The sequence below is a fragment of the Pan paniscus genome, chromosome 13 (genome assembly GCF_029289425.2).
Source record: "Pan paniscus chromosome 13, NHGRI_mPanPan1-v2.0_pri, whole genome shotgun sequence".
Taxonomy (NCBI): domain Eukaryota; kingdom Metazoa; phylum Chordata; class Mammalia; order Primates; family Hominidae; genus Pan; species Pan paniscus.
The window spans coordinates 115,633,107-115,656,948 of record NC_073262.2 but is presented as its reverse complement, the minus strand read 5'-3'; the positions used below and the strand labels follow the sequence as shown (position 1 = coordinate 115,656,948).

The 23,842-nt window shown below is 34.8% G+C and overlaps 1 protein-coding gene across 2 annotated transcripts in view; it reads left to right on the top strand.

The window, feature by feature from the left end:
- The window catches only part of IKZF2 (IKAROS family zinc finger 2), a 151,134-nt gene that overhangs the window by 117,005 nt on the left and 10,287 nt on the right, over positions 1 to 23,842 (top strand). For both annotated transcript variants that reach the window (XM_034955067.3, XM_055109073.2), the window contains 2 exons: positions 12,529 to 12,666; positions 20,732 to 20,875. In XM_034955067.3, the coding sequence (XP_034810958.1) occupies positions 12,529 to 12,666; positions 20,732 to 20,875 (282 nt within the window). The remainder of the gene's footprint in view (positions 1 to 12,528; positions 12,667 to 20,731; positions 20,876 to 23,842) is intronic.

Genomic DNA, 23,842 nt, shown 5'->3' with positions numbered 1-23,842 from the left:
CTCGTTAGTATTATAACTGTTTTAGGATACCACAAACCACACATATACAGGCTGGCAAACTTAAATGTTTGTGTTGATAAATGTTGTGTAAGCTCTGACTGCTTCACCAACTGGCCAGTTTCTCTGTCCCTCTGTCCCTCACCTGGCCTCTATATTCCTGAAATGCAAAAATACTGAAATTAGGCCACTTAATAACTGTACAATGGCCTCTAAGTGTTCAAGTGAAAGGAAGACTCACATTTCTCACTTTAAATCAAAAGCTAGAAATGATGAGGCTTAGTGAGGAAGGTATGTCAACAGGCAAAACATGCCAAAAGATAGGCCTCCTGTGCCAAACAGCCACATTGTGAATGCAAGGGGAATGTTATTGAAGAAAATTTAAAATGCTACGCCAGTGAACACATAAGTGATAAGAAAGCAAAACTGCCTTACTTCTGATTATGGAGAAAGTTTCAGTGGTCTGGATAGAAGATCAAACCAGCCACAACATTCTCTTAAATCAAAGCCTAATCCTGAGGAAGACCCTAACAATATTCAATTTTCTGAAGGCCACGAGATGTGAGGAAACTGCAGAAGAAAAGTTGGAAGCTAGCAGAGGTTGGTTCATGAGGTTTAAGGAAAGAAGCCATCTCTATAACATAAAAGTGCAAGGTGAGGCAGCAAGTGCTGATGTAGAGGCTACAGTAATTCATCCAGAAGAACTAGCTAAGCTAATTAATGAAGGTGGTTGTGATAAATAGCAGAGTTTCAGTGTAGACAAAACAGCCTTCTATTAGAAGAAGAGGCCATCTAGAGAGAAGTCAATGCTTAGGTTAAAAGCTTCAAAGGACAGGCTGACTCTCTTGGTAGGACAATGCAGCTGGTGACTTAAAGTTGAAGCCAATGCTCATTGACCATTCCAAAAATTCTGAGGTCCTTAAGAACTATGCTAAATCTACTCTGCCTGTGCTCTATAAATGGAACAGCAAACTCTGGATGACAGCACATTTGTTTACAATATGGTTTACTGAATAATTTAAGCCTATTGTTTAGACACTGCTCAGAAACAAAAATTCCTTTCAAAATATTACAGTTCATTGACAATGTACCTTGTCACCCAAAACTTCCGATGGAGATGTACAAGCAGATTAATGTTGTTTTCATGGCTGTTAATACAGCATATATTCTTCAGCCCACGCTCAAGGGGTAATTTCAACTTTCAAGTCTCATTACTTAAGACATACATTTTATAAGGCTAGAGGTGCCATAGACATTTCTGTGATGGATGTGGGCAAAGTAAACTGAAAACCTTCTGGAAAGGATTCAGAATTCTAGATGTCATTGAGAACATTTGTGATTCATCTGAGAAGGTCAAGATATTAACAGGAGTTGGGAAAAAGTTGATTTCAACCTCATGGATGACTTTCAGGAGGTTCAGGACTTCAGTGGATAAAGGAACTGCAGATGTGATAGAAACAGCAATATAACTAGAGTTAGAAGTGGAGCCTGAAGATGTGACTGAATTACTGCAGTCTCGTTATAAAATGTGAATGGATGAAGAGTTGCTTCTTACAATGAGCAAAGAAAGTGGTTTCTTGAGATAGAATCTTCTAGTGTAGATCCTGTGAATATTGTTGAAATGACAACAGAGGATTTGGAATATTACATAAACTTAGTTGACAAAGCAGTAGCAGAGTTTGAGAGAGTTGAATCCAATTTTGAAAGAAATTCTACTCTGGGTAAAATCGTATCAAATAGCATCACATGCTACAGAGAAATCCTTTGTGAAAGGAAGTGTTGACTGATGTGGCAAACTTCATTGTTGCCTTATGTTAGGGAATTGCCACATCCATCCCAGCCTTCAGCAACCACCAGCCTTATCAATCAGTAGCCATCGACATCGAGGAAACGCCCTCCTCCACCAGTGGAAAGATTATGAGTCTAAAGGCTCAGATTATCTTTACAGTGTATGTATGTATGTGCAGTGCAGTGGTGCAATCACAACTGACTGTAGCCTTGACTGTCTGGGCTCAAGTGATCCTCCCACCTCAGCCTCTCAGCCTCCCGAGTAACTGGGACCACTGGTGCATGCTACCACACCCTGGCTAATTTTGCTAATTTTGTATTGTTTATAGAGATGAGATTTCATCATGTTGCCCAGGCTGGTCTAGAACTCCTGGGCTTTAGTGATCCTCCTGCCTCCACTTCCCAAAGTGCTTGTATTACTGGTGTGAGCCACTGCACCTGGCCTCTTTAGCATTTTTTAGCAGCAAAGTATTTTTAAAATTAAGGTATATACATTGTTTTTATACACAATTCTGTTGCACACTTAATATATTATGGTATGATATAAACATAACTTCTATCTGAGTGACCCACTTTATCAGGATATATTCTTTATTGTGATGGGGTGGAACTCAACCTGCAATATCTCCAAGATATGCCAGTGGTTTGATTAATTGAAATCTCATTAAAAGGAAGAGTCTATATAATTTGGATTATTCATTTAATCCGTATGCCTAGCAAATTCTTACTAGCCTTTCTGTTTACTTTTTATTCCCCATAATGAATATATCTGCTGTTTCTCTTGTGTCTTAGATTTTACTGTACCATCTCCTGGCCACATTAAAACTTTTTGCACCTTTATACTTTCTTTCTCTAGCTCTTTTTCCTAAATTCATCAACCAATCTGTTAAATGATTTATGTTACACTTACAGTGAAAGAAGTGAGCATCCCTAGGGGTTAAACGGTTTTTGAATATAATGTTTATTATTATGATTATATATGCCACATTTTAGGCAGCTGGTAAATACATGTTGTATGAATAAACAATTGATATGTATATGTTTTTAACAGAAGTGTAAAAATTTAGAGAGATTAAGCATCTACTTCCGTTTATTGTTTAATTATTTTATTAGCAATGTTCAAAATAAGCAATAAAATACTTTATGTGATAAGGAAATGCTGGGGAAGCATAACTGTTACACTGCCAAAATATGTTACAATGTATATTTTGCTTCATCCCATTTTGCTTCCTTATTTTAGGTGTTAAGTTCAAGAAATCTGAGGAAATATGTTAACTTAAAGTGATAGAAAAGTAGATGCCAACAACTTAGACTCTTATAAAAATAATCTTACATAAGACATTTTCTTGTTTGAATTGTGCCTGTTTTTCTTCCAGAGTGCCCGAAACAATCAAAAGCAGTTTTCTTTTGCTTTCAAATGTCTGTGATTTTACTTTAAAGGTCCCATACATACTTTTTTATATACAATTTTTCCTGGTGTTTGTGTCCTGTATAAGATTTTCAGTTTACTTTGAGCATTGTTATTACATTATAAAACAAATGGCAATATTTGGATGGTTAATAATGTTAGCTCTGTGGATGCAGGAATGACATTTGTCTCATTCAGTGCTGTATCTACAGCACCTAGAACGTGGACATGGAATACTGGAGGTGCTCAAGAAATTTATGTTAAAGGAACTAGATGTCTTTGCTCAACACCTGGCATATCCTGTTAAAGAAGAGTAAACAGTATTAACGCAGCCTGGCGCAGTGGCGCATGCCTGTAATCCCAGCACTTTGGGAGGCCGAGGCGGGCGGATCACTTGAGGTCAGGAGTTCAAGACCAGCCTGGCCAACGTGGTGAAACCCCGTCTCTACTAAAAATACAAAAATTAGCCAGACTTGGTGGCGCATGCCTGTAGTCCCAGCTACTCAGGAGGCTGAGGCTGGAGAATCATTTGAACCCAGGAGGCGGAGGTTGCAGTGATCCGAGGTGGCACCACTGCACTCCTGCCCTCCAGCCTGGGTGACAGAGCGAGACTCCATCTCACCAAACAAAAAAAAAAGAAAAAAGAAAAATACTACTAATGCTGGCTTTTTGTGCCTCTTTTATTGTCATAATGCAGCGTTCTTCACAGTAGGTTCACAAAAAATTATTTACTTGTGAAATTAATAGTTGCTAAAATAAAAAATTGTACTATATTTAGTTTTTTTGGAAAACATTGGGTTGAATAAGTTTTGTCTGTTTGCTTTTTTGTTCTTGAAGCTAAACATCCAAAAGAACCTCTGATAATGCTCATATACATTGTAAATCTCTAAGAAATCTGCATTAAATATAAACAAGTCTCACAGGCTTGTTTAAACATTTAACATTCATCCCCCCAACCTCAACTACTTTAGTAAACTGTCCTTAGAGAGATAAAAGTTATTTTACTGTAATGATTTTTGACAGACACCTAATTATCCTGAAATGATTTCATATAAAGAGATTCTCTTTGAAAGATATCTCACTTTTCAGGTAGAGATCTGTTTCCTTTCTAAAATATTCTTTTCCCACTTAATCATTTCATTAAAAAAATAAACCTAGAGTCATTAAGACTTCTAAAGATTTAGAAAAAAAAAGTAGGTGTGGATATTTCTAAAAAATTCCGTATCAGGCAGAATTTTAAAACTTAAAACAGTAAAGAAATCACAACGTGGGAAACTACCAACAATTCTGACCACAAGAAAATGTAAAACCTCTAAACCTCAAAAAAAGCATAAGTCAAATAGGTAAGTCAAGAAATAAGTCAAAGGCATTAATATATACAGAGATCAATTTCTGATCAATTTATTCAGAAAGACGCAGTAAGACCATAATTTAAAAATAGGTGAAGGCATGAAATAGATCATTTGAAAGGATAGCATACAAATGTCTAATGATTTTTTTGTTTAATATTTAGTTTCACTAATGCAAGTGTAAAAGAAATACAAATTACATTTTATTACCTAGCTCAGTGTTTCCCAAACTTTCTTGGTTCATTGTGACTGTAGTGTCTTAATAATTTTGTCAAAGTGCATTTAGGGCTAAAAGTAATACTGAAAAGTTTCATTTTATTAAGTAGTAAGGTCCAAACAACTTAATAATGATTTGTGCCCTAACAACTTTTTATCCATTTGGGAAAATTATAATATATAAATTGAAACCCAAAACAGGGTTTCGTTTTGTTTTTTCATCCTTAGATGGCCACAGTTACTTACTAATGGGATGGTATGCCTTGTTGGGCATACCATTAGTAAGCGAAATCGAAGACTGATTATATGAGAAGATCAATAAAATAGATAAACCTCTAGCAAGATCAATCAATATTAAAAGAACATATAATTTGGCATCATCTAGAATAAAAACCGGAAATCACTAAAAATCCTGTAGCCATTGGAAGCATAATATGGGGATATTGTGAACAACTTTATGTCAAATTCAGCTAGATGAAATAAAAAATAGAAATTATTGACTCTCATTCAGGAAGAAATACACACTCTGAATAGCCCACATTTATTCCAGGAATTGAAATTGAAGTTAAAAACCTTCCCACAAAGAAAACTCCAGATGACTTCACTGGTAAATTCTGTCAAATATTTAAGGAAAATGTAATTTAAGAAAAACATTAAAGGAACAAATTCCTCCAGACAATAGAAAAGGGAGGATGGAGGCCTCCAAACAAATTATTATATTCAGCATTACTCTGACACCAAAATCAAAGACATTGCAAGAAAAAAATACTGCACAACGGTATTCTTCATGATGCAGATGCAAAAGTCCTTAAAATTTTAACACATTGAATCTGGAATATATAAAAATGATAATATATCATGACCAAGTGGGATTTATCTTAGGAATTTAAAGTTGGTTTAACATTGGGTGAAAAAAAATCACAATGTAATTTTCCATATTAACAGACTAAAAAAGAAAAGATTTTAGTCTGTCTTTAAAGTTTCAGAAAAAGTATTTGACATAATTCAGCATTCACATATTATAAAAATTCTCTGCAACAGAGTAGAAAAGAACTTCCTTATCATGATGGTTATCATTTGATGAGTGTAATAAGAAAATATGGACACTTAGGTTGATTCCATATCTTGGCTATTGTGAAATGATGTAATAAACATGGTAATGCAAATATTTCTTTGACATACTGAGAATAAATCAAATGTATTTCTATATGCTAGGAATGAACATTTGGACATTGGAATTTAGAAAGCAATGCCATTGATTATAACATCCCAAAATGTATGAAATACTTAGAGTTAAATTAAGTAATATGTGTAAGAACTGTGTACTTAAAATCATAATACATTGCTGAGATAAATTAAAGACTTCAATAGATGCAGAGATGAGACATTATCATGATTTAAAAGATTCAGTATTGTTAAGATGTTGGTTTCTCCTGAAATTGAGTCTGTCAGTTCAGGGCAATTTCAGTCAAAATCCCAACAAGCTTTTTAACTTCTGCAAACTGATTTCAAACTTTGTTTGGAAATGTAGACCTAAAATAGCCAAAATAATTTTGAAAAGCCAAATTTGGATGACTTGCACTGCCTGATTCCAAATTTATTCCTAAGACTTGCTCTGTTGGTTTAAGGATAGACATAGAGGTTAATGGAATGGAATAGAGTCCAGAAATAGAACCCAAATTGATCAGTTGATTTTCAACAAAGGTACTGAGATAATTTAAGGGGGGAAAGGATAATATTTTCTATAAATGGGTCTAGAACAACTGAATACCCATATTTTTGAAAAAAATGGTCCAAGACTCTTATGCCATATATAAAAATTAAGTTGAAATAGCCATAGACTTTTGACAACTATAGTAATTATGTGAATCAATGTTAAACACTTATTTATATGTTTTATCTGTATATATGTAAATATTCTGCAATATGTGAACTAGTATATACTTATTATATATAGTACAGACACATATTTCTTGAGAGGTAAGGGACAAACATCCAAATTAGAGACTTTAGACCAGAGACATACGCTCATATTTCAGAAATTTCAGAACATCAAGGACAAACTGAAGTTACTAAGAGCTTTCAGACAAACAGGCCACATATAAAGCTATATTTATATAATACTTTTAAAAAGAAACTTTGGAGGTTAGTAGCCCAGTGAAAAAAAGGCTTCAAAATGTTAAGAGAAAATGACTTTCAACCTTGAAATTCTAAACCCAACGAAGAGGAAAACATGGGATTCAGGCAGCAGAAGACTAATCATGAGGGGGACAAAGGAAAGTTCTGGATAACAACTCTGTAATAAACCCAGGGTACCATCAGTTCCAACTGGAGAAAGGGGTGCCAATGGTTGTGAGAAGGCAAGAGGAAAGTGGGATTGGCAAGGACCTATGACATTGTTTTGGACTCTGAGTGTTTAGAACAGTTATCAGTAAGATGTGAGAACCTCAGAGGAGGGGGTAAGTGGCACTGAATACAGAAACACACGCAAAATAAAAAGTGAGACGATTATTAACTCTAGGAAAAATTAAAAGCTGCACAAAAAAGGAAATGTAATCACTGTTGAGCCAAATAGTATGTTATGATTAATATTTCTATGACTACTGGAAATTTCCATTTCTATACTATTAATCAGAAATGACTATGTAACTATTGAAAGACCACAGAAGTGAGAATTGAGAGGGTGTTTGTAAGAGAGCTGAATCCTTAACTACCAGGACAGAGAAGCAATAGATTATCTCTAAACCTGATGAATAAAAATAACCCATGTATTATTTAGAAATATGAATACAATCACCAAAAGAAGGAGCTGAAAATGGTTGCTTTTTGGGATTTTGATTAGATTGCTTGGGGGCAGGTAGGGCAGCATGGGGAAGAGACTATGTATTTCATTAAATGCCACTTGGGACTATTTGATTTTTTTTATGGGCATATCTAACTATGGTAAAAAGAAAAATAATCATTAACGTAGTAAAAGAAAAGGACTCAGAATGCTAAGCAAACTGAATAATTCAGCATTACCATAAATCTAGAATCTGGGAGAAAGTGTTACCTAACAGCAGCAACAAAAATGTCATTTCATAATAATGGGGAAATGTTCAAAATATATTGTTCAGTAAAATAAGCAGGTTATAAAGTAACAGTGTATAAAATAACTCATTTTCATACCAAAATTTATCTTTGCATGCATTAAAAAAACACGAGAGGATGATACAGAAATACCAAAGACAGTTATTTCTAAATGACATAATTATGGATTTTACTGGTGATTAAAAAAATTTTATATGAATATTTTACATTTGAAATTAGAAAAAGATTTAAGAAAAACTAATGAGAAAAAGCTATTTAAAGAGTTTGGAAATTATATCATTCATAAAAACTCCACTTATTAGTTCTTTCTATGAGCAAAGCACCCTGCTAAACTCTTCGGAAGTTACAAAGACACATAAGATATTGTTATAATTTCTCAAAAAGGTCAAGATCTCCAACATGGAGATGAAAATTAGTGTGTAAATACCAGTATAAAAGTCACAAATAATATAAGATAGAATGATAGAGTGTTGGAAGTGTTCTAAGCATGAGGGTCAATACAGGAATAGTTCTTTAGTGAGAAAGATCACGTTAAAATGGAACAGAGTTAAGGAGGTTGGAAGTGGAAGGATGTGGAGGATTTCAAGAGGTAGAAATCATGTGAGGCAATTACAGCAACAAACAAAACTCAGAAGTGTAGGTGTAAAGTAATTTTGACTGGGGCCTGGGGTAGGAGTGGGATGTGTGCTTTGGGACCAGTTGTATAGGGTGCTGAATGCCAGGTAAAGGGATTTCGACTTAATTCAATAAAACTTAACAGTTATTGAAAGTTGTTGGAGAGAGGAATAAAATAATTACACACGGGAAGAGAAAGCCTATTTGAAGTCTATTATGCCAGGCCCAGGTGAGCAATAATGAAGGCCTGAACTAGGATGTTGATTGTGAGAATGAAAAGAAGGGATCAACTTGAGAATCATTTTACGAGTCCAGTATATAGAATTTAGCAGCTATTTGGAAGTAGGAAAAGAGGTAGAAGGTAACAGAAGTGGGTGCATTGTTGTGAATCTTGAGTATTAGAACAGTGGTAACACTAGCACAGAAGGGCAGTCAGAACAAAGAGGGAGTTTTGTGGAGGAAGATAGTTTTGGGTATCTTGAATGTTTGATTTGGTTTTGGGGGAATATCCATGAGGCAAGACTCAAAAGGCAGTTGCAAGTATGGATTTGAAGTAGTCATTCAGCAAATACATATTGTCTCCTGTGTTTAATAACTCGGTATGTATTATCAATTTAAAATTGAGTAAAACAAGATCTCTCTCCTCATGAAGCTCATCGTTTGGACTAGGGAAATAAATAGGTATCAAATGGTTAATTACAACACAGTTGTTATAAGTAGTGCATCAACAGAGTACGAACAGAGTTCTGTGAGAGCAGAGGAGACAGCTATGTCCTGATGCTCTTCGTTTTGGTTGTAGGGAAGGGATTCACTCAGACATTGAAAGATGTACATGGCCGGTTGGAGCTTACAAACATGGGAAATTATTCTTGACCTGATGTGGATGTTTCATAAAAATGAGCACTTCATTTAGAGAGCAAAGAGGGAGAACATTGTACTGAGAACAATATCTGAAGGGATGCATATAACATATTTGCAAGTTAGGAAAAAACTGAGAAGCAGTGAGGGGGAATGTAGGATCTGATCTCAGACGCTAAAACAGGAGACCCAAGACACAAGAAAGCTTGATAGTGGCCAAGAGATTAGGAAGACAGAGGATTAATAAAAGCCTATGGATTTAGTGATTCAGAGACCACTGACTTTTCAAAAATGTTTCAATAATACCAGAAAAAGTCCGTTTCAGTTGGTAACAATATGAAGTAATAATAATAATAACTATTATAAAAATAAAGGTAGTGAAATATTGGTCCTTTTATATGAATATATATGTTATATGTATTAATTATATATTACTTTAAAGATAAACTCATGTACAGATAAACACATGTATAGGGAGTAAGTATAAACTATTTTTATGAACTTTATTTTTAAGAAATAGTATGAAATGGATAGGAAATGGTCTTGTGGAGATAGTAGAGCCATTGAATTTGCAGGGATTGTTGGCAATGTCTGAAAACAATTTTCAAAAGAGTAGTAAGGGCAGAATGTAGACTTTGAAGGAGCTAAGTATATAGAGGAAAATAAATGACTACAGGTCTCAGAAATCCTGAAATCCTGCCTTTCCACCCTCACTCCCCAATTATATAATGACTACTTTTTCTTCAGTTGTCACCTGAAATGTTCCTACTTCAAACAGACCTTCTTGTTCAACCTTTTCAAACTAGTTTCCCCAGGTTATACTACACCACCATTCTTTTGCTCCATGCAACTGCCCACAATTTGTAATATATTGCTTGTGTATTTTTTAAATGTCTGTCTGCCTCACCAGACTGTCAGTTGCATACGGATAGGCACCATGGGAATTTGTTTTCCACTTTACATTTTAGCCTCATGAGCATTGGTACATAGTAGTCTGTTATTGAATGAATGAGAGAGGTAAAAGGATAGATTGTCTCCAGAGCAAATTTATTGGAAATAGAATAGTTTTAAGAAATGTCCAAATCCAACATGTCACCTAATAATTGGGTTGCTGGAATAGAATGGAGATGAAGAGTTGGGAAAATTAGGGTTATACATTTAGAACAAAGCCCAACTCAGATCCCTGTTGGACTCAATGATGGGATGAAGAGGAAGGAGTGATGCTTTAAAATAGAGGACAAAATGGGAGAAGCTGAAATAAAGCAGATGGGATAGTAATGAGAGTAGTAAAAAGTGGGTAGAAAACATAAAAACTACATGTCTCTTCCTTCTTATCAGGTGAGTTGGGACTTTTAGAGGGTTGTGAGCCAAGGGGAATAGAATGAAAAACCATGTTTCAATTAAATTGAGAAGGTATAATGATTGCTTACAGAAATAAGGGGAAGAAAGTATAGGAGAATATGCTCATAGTACAACAGAGGCATCATAATGTGATGGGACTAATACCAGGGCAGACCTGGAAATGACTGAAGTAGTTTACAGTGGGCTATTAGCTTCAATGTAAGTGCTTAATAAGTATTAATTGGTTAATAAACTTGTTCAGTGTAAATTCATTACTATTTCTAGAGAAATATTACAGAAGAACCCAAAACTGAGTAATGCTAATAGCAAACAGATACTTTTTGTTATGTAGCCCCATATCTTGGAACATAATTACATATAAATTTATTTATAGTATTTACACTAGATGATTTCAGCAAAACTTATTTTTTGTATTTTTAATGCTGTCACATGGTGATACAAGTTCTGCACAGTATTCTCAGCTACTTCCCAGAAATCCATGGTTCCAAAAAATAGAAGCTGGTTTGCCAAGCATTTTTAAAAAAATGAATAATCACTCCATAAATAGCTTTTATGATAGTTTACAAACAATTATGATTATGAAATAACTGATCTTAATTTATGTGTACCTCAATTACAATCTAAAGGTTTGGTGTAGCTTTCTTTTTCATCAGTACAGTGAAACTTTCAGGCAGCCACGAATACCTTGCCTTGTTATAGTATTTCAGTTCCTCTTGTGACCAGTGTCATAGCATGGGTTTATAAGTTAACTGGAGTTAGGGATGCTATCTTTGGTCATGAAAAAGAGTTGTCTGTTATTCTCTGAGCAAAACTAAATAATTCCTATGGGAGTCAAATAGAGACACGGGCCTGGATCACACGGTGCTTTACTATTGAGGGCTTTGGCACAGACCACCTGGGGTTTTATGTTGTTCTGTATTCATTCAAAACCAAGAGTCAAAGTGCTCTGTGATGTCCTTATGAAGAGTCATGCATTAAAACATGCTTCTTTCCATAGAGATTATATTTTTCTTCTTTGTTTTTTAAAGTTTTTTTTACTGAACATCTTAGTATTTTAACAGATGTATTGAGATAATGACACTGAGATAATGGCTCCCTAGCTATTAGGGAATAATTCATTTCCTGAATGTGAGATGTTTTGGAAACTATTACTGTCATTTTGTAACTACGTATTGTGTAATAATCCTGACTCAAAGAACCTAGTAGGTTAATTCTTGGTATTATAAAAGCTGATGAGGGAGAATATACTTACCTGCCACAAAATTTTGCATGTGTGAATAGTTGTTACCAAGGTGAAAGGAAAGGAAACTCTACTTTCATCTGTACTTTTTCTCACCACTTGAGTTCTTTTTAATCTTCTTGGTACCCAAGAATAATCTCTTTATTAAACTGTGACATTTCAAGTTGTTGCATTTTAAGTTTTCTTCTGTAAAATTCTCTGCCCTTACCCGAAAAGAAAACAAACAAACAAAAAAAACACAACTCATGATGTATCTAGGATACTCCTGATTTGTCTTTTGAATGAGTCAAAGCTGAGAGTCAGTGTATTAAGAGTGAGATAATTTGAAGATTGATCATCAGGCCCTCAAGGTCTAGAATACAGTCAGAGCAAGAATTTGATTCAGTATTTCCCCTGTTGCCAGAGGTACGATCCACCTGTCTTCTTGTCTTTGTCTTGGTAGAAATGTATTATCTTTTCTTACCAAAATTGGAATGTAAAGGAGGAAGAGATTTAAGTCTGAAAATTATATGAGTGCTTCCTCCAGACTATCAAAAGTTAGCTATTGATTTTGCTTTGAATGTTGATAAGACTAACAGCACACTGACCTTGAGTTCTCTTCACAGTGGGTAAACCTCACAAGTGCAACTACTGTGGACGAAGCTACAAGCAGCGCAGTTCACTGGAGGAGCACAAGGAACGCTGCCACAACTATCTCCAGAATGTCAGCATGGAGGCTGCTGGGCAGGTCATGAGTCACCATGGTGGGTAGAAACTGGATTCATCATTTTTATTTCTCCCTACTGCTTTTGTAGTTCAACATGAAGATAAAATCTTATGCTGTTTAAAACTATTTTAGATCACTTTAACTTAAATGAGTTGAGCTTTGGGATACATTGCAAATAATCTGTATTGAAATTTTGCAATACTCCCAAATTATTTCTGATAACGTTTGAATTAGCATAATAATGACAACCAACCTTTCGTATACCAAAGGAAGGTACTATTTACTCTTCTTTTTCGTTTATCTAACCAGATAGTAAGAGCTGGTTCCACATTAGTCTGTAGGCTGCCTAAAAGAATGAATTGGTTATTTGAATATTTTCATCTCTGTTAGGTAAGTGATCAGTCATATAATTTGAAATTTCTCCAATCGGCCGTTTAATTTTTATGAGAAATTACTGATTTTGCTTTCTACAATGTGCAAAACAATCTAGACCAAAATTAGACACCATCTCTCTCCACAAAAAACATTCTCCAAGGAAAACATCCTGATCTCTAAATACACTACGGCAGGTAGGAAGGCAATCCCTAGGGTTTATCAATGAATAATTCTCTGTTCCTGAAAAGTTAATTTTAATAATCAGCCTTATATAGGAAAATAATGAATTTCAGTTCTTAAGATTTGTAGTGTCTATCTTGTCTTACTAATTAGATTTGTCTACTGATAAGTTTTATTTATACAAAGACAAAAATCTCAGCTTATTAGTACATGTATATCTTTTATTTATTTTTTTAAATTATTTTTTATTTTATTTTATTTTTTTTGAGATGGACTCTCACTTTGCCACCCAGGCTGGAGTGCAGTGGCACGATCTCAGCTCACCACAACCTCTGCCACCCCGGTTCAAGCGATTCTCCTGCCTCAGCCTGCCGAGTAACTGGGATTACAGGCATGCACCACCAGGCCTGGCTAATTTTTGTATTTTTAGTAGAGACGGGGTTTCGCCATGTTGGCCAGGCTGGTCTCAAACTCCTGACCTCAGGTGAGCTGCCCGCCTTGCCTTCCCAAAGTTCTGGGATTACAGGTGTGAACCATTGTGCCTGGCCACTTGTATATCTTTTATTTAAAAAAGGTTTGCCCAGTATTAAATGGTATAGTTGGGGATTGCGACAGTCACTTTTAAAATATAAATATCTATGTATTGGCTTAGATATAGCCAGGTCAAGGATTATTTCTGGGGTTTTCTGTTTGTTTTATAGAGTATATACTATGGAACTGTGTTTGTTGGACAGCTAGTGATTATGTGTTGTTGAGTTGGGAACTTTTTTAATTTAAAATTTTTCTTGTTATCCTGAACAACTGAAGCATTTCCTTCTAGTTTCTATAATTTAAAGAATCTAATTCTATTGATTTGTGATCAAGTCCATTTATTTTTGTATTATCATTATTAACATTTTTTACAAACCTATCTGTGTATCAAGTCTTGGTAAATTTGATATTTCAAGCTTGCATTACCTGGGCTGATGATAGCATAGGATCTGGAACATAGAGATTACAAAATGGTGTGTCTCGGAGTCTGCCAAACCTGCTCTGGCTACGTCGTGTCTGGGTGTGTCACTCATAGGCTGGGTGTGAGGATTAAATGTGACTGGATATGTAATAAATGCCCAATAAATGGTTTGCTTTACTGTTAACATTTGAGAACATTAAATAACTGAATAACAGTAAATGTGCTATTCCCTATAAATTTGTTATTTACCAGCAATAACTTAAGCATTAGAAGTTTCATTTGCTGACCAAATACACTGTTACTATTTAAATTGATGGATTTAAGGGTAAATTGAGGCTGGAAGCTGATGGAAACTTGGGGGAATACCAAGTCTTCCCCAGAACACCTTATGGCATTGCTACTAGTTTTTCTATATTATATTCTCCCATTGCAGTTCTGACATTTGATGGCATTATGCATTTCCAACTTTATTTATTATTTTTGCATTCCTAGTTATTTATGGAATTCTGTATTGCATACATACTCCTAAAAGACTATATGGTAATAGGGAGGTAAAATGTAGATAAATTATTATAATCAACATTGAATTATCTGTTGGCAGATTGAACTTTTAGAGAATCAAATGCTAACGAAAAATTTAAACAAGTATATTTTGGGAGAAGCAAAGACATGTCCCCTAAACAACTGGGGTCTCAGTCTTAACCCCTATTCCCCAGATTGCTTAGCCCTCCACAGGCATAGGCCCTTTACAGGTGGTGCTGAAGCTGGAACCAAGTGGGGGAAAGTGGGAAAGGGGCAGGGGCACTGGGTAGGTAGAGCAGAGGGTAAAACCAAAGAGGAGAAGGGATTGAGGGTAGCTTCTGATACCATTTATAGAAACAAATATTCTTAAATACTGGATATCATTTTAACCACATAAGTTTACATTCATGCCATTTCATACCATACTTTTTCTGGGTTTGTTATAACAATAATTTGAGATTATCCTTAATCTCCTCTATCTGTTATTAACATGCCTAATGGGAAATTGGCCATACGAGGTAGGAGTTGAAAAATACTGTAAGAGAAAAACATGGTTCTGTAAAATGCTGCTAGAGTTCATCATTAACATACGTCTCATATAAATAGCTTGGCATATGTCTCTTTTTAAACAGAACCACAATGAAACTTATATCTATTCCCTTCTCTTGCTGTATGTTATTTATTTGTTTTCCTTTTTTGTGGTAGATATGAGAGTTGCTGTCATTTTGGTTGCCATTAGCTCCATGAAATGATTTAACTATTACTCGTTTTTAAAAAATATCTGACATAGTTATATTTCCTAGTCTTTCTTTTCTAAAACATGTTTTTCCCTGTGTTGTTCTTCTAGTATGGAATTTTTTAAAGGAAAAGAGGCATTTTCACTTTACTCAGAAAACATTTATCAAGAGCTTACTATGTGCCAAGTTATATAGAACATTCTGGGGTATAAAAATAAATGGACCCAGTTTTTTAATACACTTACTTTATAGTCTGGTAGGAAATACATACTTTAAAAAAATAAAATAAAATGAAACAAAAGCTCTAATAAGGATGCATACACAGTTCTCTGGGAACATAGATGTAGAATTAACCTAACTCTGGAAAAGTCAAGAGAGGCTTCTTACATGCAGGAGTGTTCAGTCCAAACATGAGGGATGAGTAAAAATTGCATATATCAGGCAGGATACAGAGAATGTATATTCAAGGAGAAGAAGAGGCTTGGAGATATAAAAGATAATTAACAGCTTCCCTGATGTTGAGTGTAACTGCAGTTTAAGGAGTGGTAGGAAATGAAGCTTCTGAATTAGTAGGTTGTGATGCAAAGACAGAGTCTTCTCTGCTAATCTAGTGTTTGAATTTCATTGTGTAACTGATGGGGGGCCACTAGGGTAACCAAATTTGTTATTAATGGGGTAATCAAATCAAGAAAAATGTCTCCAATGAGGATACATGATAAATGCCTACCTGGGGCAGGGGGTATGGTGTGAGGAGAGACTGGAAATGAGAATGCCAAAAAAAAAAAAAAAAAATGAAAAGGCAACTGCAGAAGAGAACAAGGTGAAATATTGAAGACATATTTAGGAGGTAGAATAAAATGGTCTTAGAAAAGTTGATTGAGTTTGAGGAAAAAGGAGGAATATCATGACTCATAGTTTTGGAAATAATAATTGAGTTTTATGACAGATTATTTATATAATTAAATTATTTAATTGGGTTTGATGAGCTTATTTATTTTATTGGGTTTTAGGGCAGATTATTTATCTTATTTAATTAGGTTTTATGGCAGATTATCTTGTTCAATATTATCTTTATGTTGCTTTTTCAAGTCTGCTCAGCTTGAAGAAAAAGCTTTAAAATCAAACTATGTTATTACCTGTTTTACCTAAACCTAAAGACAAAAATGAAAGTGCAAAGCAGAAGGATAGCCAGCTTAAAATCTATATATATTGTTAGGTTTATGCTTTGAATTGTTTAGGAAAGGGAGGTTCTTTTTCACAGTATAGAGGCGTTATTGGGCACCCCCAAACTTTGGAGTAAGCTTTTTTGACTTATTTCTATTGGGTGACATCATTCAGTGAACATCCATTGAATATTATATCTCTCTTGTATCATAAAAGGTATTAGAGACACAAATACAACAGAATGCAACCCCTGAGGTTATTTACCAGCTATTGGAAGATAGACCAGTAAAACAACAATTATAGTACTATGTGATAAGCATTATGGAGACAGAGAGGACATACCTAAATCAGCAGAACATCCAAGAGGAATTTCCCGGGATTGAGCTTAGTTTTAAAAAGCAAAAATGTGAACTAATAAATGGAGAAGGGTGTTTCCTGCAGAAAGAACAACATATGTGAACAACTACCAATGTAGCATCTAAAACACTTGGGGTACCTCCATGTGTGTTTGTAAAGAGATGTGGTAGGGAGGAGGAGAGGCAGAAGACTGGATGAAAGGAAGAAATCTAGGATTTTCCACAGGTGACCAGCATGGCTGATGGAGTAAATAGTAGTGTCATTCAGTGATATGGTAATTAGTAGTGTCATTCAGTGATATGGTAATTAGGAAAATAGAAGAAAGAAAGGTAAATGGAGATTTTACTTCTTTTACTATATTCTTTTATGTCTCTATGAAATAGCCAAATAAAACTGTCTAGGAAGAAGTTAAATATATAGATCTCAAGCTCTTGAGAGGGGTCTGAGTAGGAAACAAAGATGCAGGATCCATCATAATTTATGTAGTGGCCCAACGTAGTAGTTTTTAATAAGGCAATATGGATAAGTACAGAGTGAGACATCAAGAAGGCCAAGAACACACTAGCAGGAAAAAAATTTCATGAAGATGAGTAACAGCAGAGTAGGAACATGGAAAGAGTGATTTCACAGAAGCCAAAGCAAGTGTCAGCACTGCCAAATGCTGTCAAGAAAATAACTAAGATAACTGTAAAGTTTTTTTTTTAGATCGGGTAACATGGAGAAAATTTGCAACAATATAGAAGACATCTGTTGTTTTTGCCTGCCTGACATCCCTTCCTCCTTCTCTTGATAACAAGAGTGCCCATTTACCTTTAGAGAACTTTCCTGTTGCATGTAGCTGTGGTGGGACCCTCAGTCAAGGTACTCTGCCCTCTCCTGCTCAGGAGCTAGACATGTGATCTAATCTAGGTCCCTCAGACTTGGAATTTGAATTTGGGTGAACTGTTTGGTTTTTCAAAAGGATACATTGGGAATACACTTATGGTTTTGCCGTTATGGTTATCAACGTGATGAAACAGTGATCTAATGGAATTATGTTTTTATCTTGGTTATAACCTCAAATATAAGGTCAAAGAGGATGTTTGGTTATAAAGTTTGTTCAAACAGGGGAAGTTACCTTATTGGTATATTTTTAGCCCAGATTAATGTCTATGTGATTAATGCATTATTGAGATATCTAGAGAATTTGTTTTATGTTTCTAGCAATGTATACACAGAAATATTTTGATGAGTTGCACCCAGATCCATGAAGCAAAACAAAATCAGATTGGTTACATAATTAAGGAAAAATGTATCAGGTCTTTACCCAATGGCAGACCTTACAAATATGTCTGACTGGTTTACAAAAAGTCAATGCTCAAAATACCTCTACAAAGAGTAGTATAGCGTAATGGTTGAGCCAGGCTCTGGAGCCAGACTCCTAGTAGTAATAACATTCTCTACTAACTAGATGTAAACCCTGAGGAAATTACTTAACATCTCTGGGTCTTTGTGTTCTCATCTGTACAGTGAAGATGGTATTACACCTATTTCATGGAGTTTCTGGATGAATTAAATTAATTATTAAATGCAAAGCCTTAAAACAGCACACAGCACATAGTATACATCAGTTATTATTATTGCCGATGTGGTAGAAACAAGATCAATTTTTGACATGAAAAGGGCTACTGTAAAGTAGAAATTAGATCAGAACTCTGCCAAAATCATCATTTTCAGTTCACATGAGCTTCATTGAACTCGGGACAAATCATCTGAATTGAGGTGGATGTGGTGTGGGACAGTTCCCACACCCAGGTTTCGTTTTGAGTGTTAAATGCGTTCAAATATGAAAATTCAGGGTGAAACTTAGAGCAAAACTGCCAGGTTTTGGACTACTCATTTCAGAACAAATTAGCATATTCAATTTTGGGGGCAAACCCGTTAACCAGTTTTGCTAGTTTTTTAGCAAAATTTACAACAACATTTTTTTTTCTTGCCAAATTCTTTCATTTTGGATCTTGGTCTCTGACATATTTTCATCTTTGGTCCATACTTGGACTGCTTTTTAGTTTTATTGTTACTTCTAATAATGTAGTAAGTGCTTGTAAATCCATCATCCAAACAAAAAGTTAAGATTTTGACCACAATTTGTATCTCATTACCTGGTTCTCCACCACACCACCACCACTGTGCCATTCTTCTGACTCCCCTTATGTGAATTGGTCATCCTTGAATGTTTTTGAAATTCTTTGCTTTTTTGTGGACTCTTTTACTTTTGTGTCACTTTTTTAGTTGTTACTAAAAGAGAATATAATATTTTATACATAATATCTTGGGACATACTTTTTCAATGTGATAACATCATTAATGATATAGTGCAGACAATGATCTGTTTCCTTGTTCCTCAGTCTCACCTTGAAACTTTTTTCCAAATTAACATCCAATAATTGCACAATCCCTTGCTATTCATAGCCAGAGGACTTCTTATTAAATGTAGATTACAATTCAATTTTTTTGACCCATCTATAGGTTAATCAAAACTTGGATGGAATGTTGATTTCTTTAAACATGTCCAAATCATGAAAACATTTTTTCACACTATGTTTCATTTTCTTCAAAATTGGTAACCTATTGGTTATTAAATACATCAACTGAATTGTGCACTGAATTTTCCTACCTTTCATCTCTTGCTTTCTCACTTATTTTTGTGTCTGCCAAGAGGATCCCCTTATAAATGAGAATACATTTTTTTGTACACAGTGGGACTATCTTATACAAATGAAAGGATCAGAGTAAATCATTTTTACAGGGCATACTGAACAAGTAAATTTATTCTAAGAAATGAAAGCTTTAGGTTTCCAAACAGTACTGGCACAAGTGCAACTGGAGAAAGCAACAATAATCAACAAGTAATAAGTTATGTTCTTTCCTGAGAACACTGTTTTTAATCAACTGATTCGCCTTATCTGAGTTGTTACCCTATCCTTAATTAAACATCCTTGGGCAGTATTTCTACTCAAAAAACAACTGTTTTAAGTTCTTTGTCTGCACTATGAATGTCAGTGTCTAAGGGCTAACAGATTAGTCCATAGCAACTTAGAAAAAAGGGATGAATAGGGAACAGCATTGGAGAGTGTATGTCAAATGAATTAGGGCAGTAGTTTAGTGAGCCAATGTGCCAATTTAGAAATGGATTCTTCTTCCTGCTGAAGAGGTCTTTTTAAAATAAATTACAATCATAAAGCTGCCACAGTTTACTGTGCATAGACATGTTCAGAATTGGCTCTTCTTCATGAGGGCTGCTTGGTGCAGGTATTTAAGCTACTGCCAATAAGGCTAACAGCTCATCAAATAGAAAATATGCTGCAGGAAAATACATGGGTTAAGAAAAACAGTTAAATACCGTGCTGTTATTTTGTATGTCTGTTTAAGCTTTTCTCTCAAACAAGTTGACTTACTTAAATTGTTTTTTAAAAATAAACTCTAAAAGCCTTGAAAATAGTGCAGTCTTAAAAGTAGTATTGATTTTAGTCAATGCTAAAAACACTTTCAGGGGAATAAGATGAGAAACCACATGAACAAGTTTGCCACCAATAGTGGCAACAGTGTATGTATGTCATGGATTTAAGAGAGACTCAAATAAAAACAAATCCTCTGGTGTATATGTGTGTGTGCAAATTTAAAGAGTATACTTTCACACTAGAGGGTATTCTTTCTACTTGCTTCTACTGAAGCATACTAGCTTTTATAACACATATCGAGATGGCATATCCAGCTTTGTATCATCCAAAATGTTGAAGAAATTATCAGATTGCGTTTTTCTATGGTTTGTATAGTACCTCCTATGGAAGATTGTAAGGAACAAGAGCCTATTATGGACAACAATATTTCTCTGGTGCCTTTTGAGAGACCTGCTGTCATAGAGAAGCTCACGGGGAATATGGGAAAACGTAAAAGCTCCACTCCACAAAAGTTTGTGGGTAAGCATTACAAATGCTTTTGTTTCTTTGCAAGGTGATGTTAATAGGAAAAGGCAAGTTCCCATGTATTAGAAATATATATGGTGTGTTTCAGTTCATCAAATAAATACCCATCTCTTTTCTTCATTATTCTTTTTTACTCTCTGACACTCTGTGTACACCACACTTACACCAACACACACAAATACATATGAGAGATAAAGACTGATAGTGGTCACCATCTCAAAATATGATGATATATAAAGTGAAATAACATGTAAAATAGAAAATATTAATTTCTTTAAAAAATAGTCATACAGAAGAGAAATGGTCCAGCCTATTGGCCAGTTTTGTAATCTGTTTTAAAATTTTCATTAGTGTCAGGTTTTTAGCTGTTTTTTTTTAACCTATTAACATTTATGCCTAGTGTTCCATTATTGGAACGCTAAGCATGTGGGAGTTATTTATATCCTACTGCTCAAGGTCATCGCCAAGGTCTGATTGCAAAAATTAAAACAAAATTTCAACCTCAGGCATAAATGGGTTAATTATTTTAGTATTTTATCTGGAATGAAGAGAATTTTTCTTTTTTTCAAAATTCTGCATTGGAAAAATAATGCAGCAACCTACATTCAAGATGTTTCATATTTGGATCTTTATTTCATATTTTGGTCTTTGTTTTTTCATCCAGCCTATGATTTTGAACTGAAAAGATTAAATATCATATATTTAGACTTTCCCTTTTCATTTCCAAACCCTTAGATATTCTTTGATACGCCCAATGTTGGCATCATTCTGGATGCATGCTGTAAGTCATAGATTGTCTCTGAGGATACAAAAAGCATGGACTTTTTAAAAGAAATATGAATAATAGAGATTCAATAAAAAGAATTGTTAAAGAATTGTTATTCATTGTATATATATCTATTAGGATAAAAATATTCAAACAGATTCTGACATTCTAGTGTCAGCATTGTGGGACATCCTGATTAAATGGTGATTGAGACAAAAATCTTTGCTTTGGTTATTTCAGGGAGGAGAGGATAACACAATTCCATTACTTCAATAAACACTTAAAGAAGGTTTCCTTTCAATCTGAAATTGAAGAACTAACACATCACCAAAATAGCACTCTAAGACTAGCTGGAGGGATTTATTGAGAGCTCATTGAAAGAAGGCTGAAGGGTGACTGTAAGGGCCATAGTTTATATTATGTCAGTTGAAGCCCCTGAGTTATACACAAAGGACTGCCTCAGGCCTTTGGTAACTTTTTTTCTGTTCTTGTGGGTAACTTTGAAAAAAAAGAAATAAAGAGCCAGTTTACTTATTTTTAATATTGATTTTTTGTTGGATGTCATTAAATGCTTAAATCTAACTAGACTCTAATGTAGTTGGAAAAAATAAAATATATTATTATTCTTTCTGTCTTCTGAATTTATATAGTCTACTCTTTGTAACATTTTTTGTCATGTTTCCTGACTTAGAGATGTTACTCTCAATTTTATTTCACTGCATTCCTTAGAAAAGAGGGACAGCTTTTTAGAAAATTACATTATGATTCTAAAATATTTATATTATATTTTTAATTAAGAATTTGAGAGAATATTTTTCTTTATTTGGATTCTATCCTAGTAATATATAACAAACAGTAGCCATAGTAACTACTTCTGTTATTGTTCTTGAAACAAAAAATTTCATCATTCCACACTTATTATAAATTGCCTTCTCCATGTGCCTCAGTTAAATACTATTCTTTGACCTTATCAAATTCTCCAGACCAATGATCCCTGAACTTCCTGCATATCTACTTGTCTCTCCCTCTCTTTTCTTATTCAGCTTAGATTCCATGGCTCATCACTTCTACATCTCTTTTGCCAATATTCTTGCCTTTCTTGCCTTGTTGGCTGATCTATCATCCCCTTCTCCTGATGAAACCCTACTGTCTTGTAAAGCTGACTGAGCATCCTTTCCATACTTATATCTCACTAGATGTGCACCCCAGCCTGCACATCTGGTACTTTTGGAGAAAATTCCACAGGCTGATGAGTTGGCATCAATATATATGAATGAATAACTGATCCCAAATATCAGCTGGCCTATCCATCCTATGGAGCAGCATCCCTGAAGAATCATCTCTCCTGCTCTCCACCATGACAGTGCCAACCTTCTGTACTCTCTGCAAACATGCTGTCTCACTCCTTGGTGATCTTATATCTATATTCACAGGGGATAAAATCGCTGGAACTGATTTCAACATAATATTACCAATTCTATAGGATTGTATGCATCCATGTAAATGCTTTTATCTTTTTTCCTTATTTCAATGAAACAACTATCCCTCTTTCTAATTAAAGTTCATTCCCCCTCTTGTGCACAGGAATTCTCCTATCCTGGCCCCCCAGATACCTCACGCTATTATTTTTTCCTCTTTCTCACATTTTTAACCTCTCCCCTCTATTGGGCATTTCCTATCAGCATTTAATGCAATAAATTCTCATAATTAAAAAAAATCTTCCTTTAAGCCCCATCTCCTTCCAGGTACACCTGTAGTGTCCTTTTCTTCAAAGACGAAATTGTTGAAAGAATCTCTGTGCTTGTTTTCAATGATTTTTTTTTCTATTCATTTCCAAGTCCATGCAACCTGTTTTTCTTTCCCACACTCCATTAAAATTATTCTCACTGAGGTCACAACTAGCTTCTGTAGTGCCAAATCGAGTAGACTCTTTTAAGACAGTATCTTACACAGCTCCTAGAGAGTATCTGCCACTATTGAATAGTCAATTCCTTTGGAAACACACTCTTTTCTTGGTTTTTATGACATTGTTCTCTCTCTCTGACTGTGTTCAGTATTCTTTCAGACTTATCCTTAACAGCTATGCAAGTTGGCCAAAGTACAAATGGAGACCCCCATTCATATGCCTAAATATTTTTATATTATAAATCTAACTGTAAAACTTATTTTCTACGCTTCCAACTTGACTAAGTTCA